Genomic DNA, 3,307 nt, shown 5'->3' with positions numbered 1-3,307 from the left:
CTGGGACACTCACCTCCCGGGCTTCCGTGGCCTTTGCTCGCCCACGGCCTCCTGGGAGCTGGCAGGAGGCAGCAGCGGGCTCGCCTTCCTTGGAGCAGCCCCTGAACCTTGGGGTATTTGCCGGACGACTTCTAGAGAGGAGTGGGGATGTGCTCTGAGCGGGCTCGCTGACAGGACCCCTCCCCGGCTAACTGACCTTCTGCCCCATCTACACCTCCACCCCATCCCCTCCCTCACCTTGATGATGTCGCCTACATGCCCCTGCCCCGCCTTGCTGGGGTGAGATGAGTCACGAACTAAGAGGTCCAGGTGCTGGAAGAGAAGGGGTGCTGATAGCAGCAGCCAGGGTGTCGGAGTCTGGGGTGACAAGTCCAGAAACGGGCATCTCACCTGGATTGGCACCATCCCATAATGCCTGCCCATCACCTCGGCCACGTGGACAAACATCTGGGGACGGGGCACAGGGGTCATGGCTGGGCCACTCCAAGCGCTGTGCCTCCCCTCCCCCTGGGCCACTGGAGGACACCCTCCCGGCTCCTGGCCCCAGGACCCTCCTACCTCTCCCCAGCCAGGCACCTCCTGGTTTACCCCCCAATCCTGCTCCAGGTCACAAAATCCTGGGCCAGAGCTGAAAGGCACCCCTGGCCTCATGGGCAGGGCAGGGACAGGGTTCGTTCGGCCCCAAGAGCAGCTGTCTCCTCACCTCCAGATATTCCAGGTCTGTATCCTTCAGCTCCTGGAAGGCCGTGAGGATCTGGAACCAAGGAGAACAAGGTGGAAGAGGGTCTGTGAAGGCAAAGAGACACTGGGAAGACCCCGGTGAGGAAGGAGCCCCAGGCAGATCGTGGGGCTCAGGATGTGCGAGGGACCAGCCTGGGGGTCCCCCCGCAGCCTGCAGGGCAGGGCTGGCCTGGCCCGAGGGGTGGAGGGCAGGCAGGGGAACAGTCCACAGACCTTCAGCTGCCCCAGGGACCTCCGACCCACCTTTAGGACCTTCACACTGACTGGGGGCACCCCCAGAACCTGTGGGGACCCCAGACACAGGAGCCTCCGGGATAAAGGGGACGGTCCCCAGGGCTTGGAGGGCCAGACCCGGCTGGGATGGCCCTAGTGTGGTGGCGAGAGCGGAGCAGGGCAGGCAGAGGGGCTGGGGGGCCTCACCTGGTAGGAGCTCAGCATGGAGGTGAGGGCGCAGAGCCGGGTCCTCGTTTCCCTGCTCAGTTCAGGGCTCATGGCATCCCCCGTGTCCACCAGGAACACGGCCACCTGTGTGGAGGCAGGGGTGCACACTGAGGGGTCAGCCTGCCGCGCCCCCCAGGTGCCTCTGCCCGCCCCATCTTCTTGTCCCGGCCCCCAGAGATTTCCTCCCCGTTCCCTTCTCCGTGAGCCGGTCTGGACTCCTCTGCCCCTTCCCCCCTCACCTTCCTCCCCCCCTTCCCCAGCAGGAAGGGATGGCTCCACATCCAGAGGCCCTTGGTGAGGCTGCTGGCTCCCCACCGGAAACCCTGCCCGGAGCACCCTCCCCTCGGCCAGCCGCCCTCGCCGGGCTCCTGTGGGGCAGAGAAGCAGAGCATCCGTTGGCCCATCCGGCCCCCTCCCCTCCCCAAGCCAGGCTGGGTCCCTGCGCCTGCCCCCAGCCCCCGGCCCAGCCCCGCCCTCACCAGGCCGGGCAGGCCCTGAAGCAGGTGGTTTAGGAGGAAGGTCTTCCCCGAGTACCGCTCTCCCAGGACAGCAAGGAGGCAGACGGGGGTGTCCCTGGCCAGCGGGTGCTTCAGGCAGCGGTTGATGGCCCCCATCCTCAGGATGAGGCCCCCGGAGGCGTTGACACGCACCAGCAGCAGCGGCTGGGCCCTCACCGCGCAGGTCTCCTGGGCCCGGAGACAGGGCTCCCTGAGCTCCCAGGCTGGGGAGCGTCCACCCGAACTCCACCTCCCTCCGTGACATCCCAGTGCGAGGTCAAAGCCCCCGCCGGGAGGAGGCCCGCGCACCTGCAGCGCGGTGGGCAGCGGCCTCCGCGGCAGGAGCCTCATCCTCTCCCCCAGGCCCCGGAGGCCCTTCCTCTGCGTGCAGGTCTTGCGGCACTCGGGGCAGCAGGGCGGCCCGCAGCCAGGGACACGGTGGGTGCTGAAGCACCGCGGGCAGAAGTCGTGGCCACAGTCCAGAGAGATGGGCTCGCGCGGCCTCTCCAGGCAGATGGAGCAGGCGGGCGGCTCCCGGGGCGCCACAGGCCGGGACCCCAGACCCAGGTCCAACTTGGGGAATGGTGCGTGGGACCTGGGGGCGGTGTGCGGGGCGCGGGGACCCCGGGGCAGCAGTCAGAGGGAGCCTGAGACGGAGAAGCCTGGAGGGAGCCGTCTTGGGCAAGTTCCCGCCCAGGTCTGCCCCGTTTCTAACGGTCCAGGAGGGAAGGATGGGGTGAAGAGACAAGATGGTGCAACCTGCCGGGAGCCTGGCACAGACGCCCACGGAAATCCTCCCCCATGGCCTCCTGCTGCGAGGGGACGGGGGGGGGGCCCTCCAAGGGTCACTGACCTCTCCAGACCCCAAGGGGATCCCTTCTATTACCTCCCTCGGGCAGCGGGGACCATGAGAGGCCTCCCGGGGGGCAGCAGGCGGCTCTTGGAAGATTCCAGCCCTGAGCTGGCATCTGCCTCGCTGCAGCACCCACCTGGTTTTCCCACCCCTCCCTCCACAGCCTGGCGGACCCAGCCTCATGCTCCCTCCCCTGGGACAGGCATCCAGGCCCCAGTCCTGCCGCCAGGCCCTGCCACTTACCAACTGTTGCTGCTGTTGCCCATGAAGCTCTGTTTTCTCTCCTTGGAGAGAAAATTGGGGAGAAAAACAATCCCAAAAATGTTATTTAGAAGGGAATCCAGACTTCTATCTTCATCCTGGATTCCAGGTGCCCCCATCCTCCCTCTGCAGACCCAGTCCCCACCTCCAGGTCTCAGGACCAAAGACTCGCCTGTTTGCCAAGCCGGTGACAAAAGGAAATGACTGACAAGGCAGACCTCGGCATGGGGGGCTGGCGTGGGGAGAGGGTCCGGGAGAGGGTCCAGGAGAGGGTCCGGGAGCAGGCAGGACACCCAGGAGACCTTTGGCAGCGCTGAGGATGGCTTCCCTCCCGGAAGGGCTGGCGGAGCTGTGGCCAGTGGAGGCTGGGGGGGGATCTCCCCAGAGGACACAAGTCGGCAGGGCTGGAAAATGGATGTGACAGTCGGGAAAGAGGAGGCTGCCTCTGGACTCACCCCAGGGGGAGGAGACAGGACTGCAGGAACCAGGGCTCCGGAGGGAGGGACGGAGCCGG

At 66.6% G+C, this 3,307-nt stretch overlaps 1 protein-coding gene across 1 annotated transcript in view; it reads right to left on the bottom strand.

The window, feature by feature from the left end:
• The window catches only part of RNF112 (ring finger protein 112), a 4,497-nt gene extending 1,478 nt beyond the window's left edge, over positions 1-3,019 (bottom strand). The window contains exons 1-10 of the mRNA XM_007448413.1: positions 2,966-3,019; positions 2,776-2,816; positions 1,989-2,274; positions 1,662-1,868; positions 1,422-1,550; positions 1,162-1,266; positions 704-754; positions 391-447; positions 238-312; positions 14-131 (exon numbers count right to left, since the gene is read on the bottom strand). Of these exons, the coding sequence (XP_007448475.1) occupies positions 14-131; positions 238-312; positions 391-447; positions 704-754; positions 1,162-1,266; positions 1,422-1,550; positions 1,662-1,868; positions 1,989-2,274; positions 2,776-2,816; positions 2,966-3,019 (1,123 nt within the window). The remainder of the gene's footprint in view (positions 1-13; positions 132-237; positions 313-390; positions 448-703; positions 755-1,161; positions 1,267-1,421; positions 1,551-1,661; positions 1,869-1,988; positions 2,275-2,775; positions 2,817-2,965) is intronic.
• Positions 3,020-3,307: the final 288 nt, after the last annotated feature.

Source organism: Lipotes vexillifer, unplaced genomic scaffold (assembly GCF_000442215.2).
Source record: "Lipotes vexillifer unplaced genomic scaffold, Lipotes_vexillifer_v1.1 scaffold533, whole genome shotgun sequence".
NCBI lineage: Eukaryota > Metazoa > Chordata > Mammalia > Artiodactyla > Lipotidae > Lipotes > Lipotes vexillifer.
Note: the sequence above shows the minus strand (reverse complement) of the source record. Positions and strands in the feature narration are given on the sequence as shown.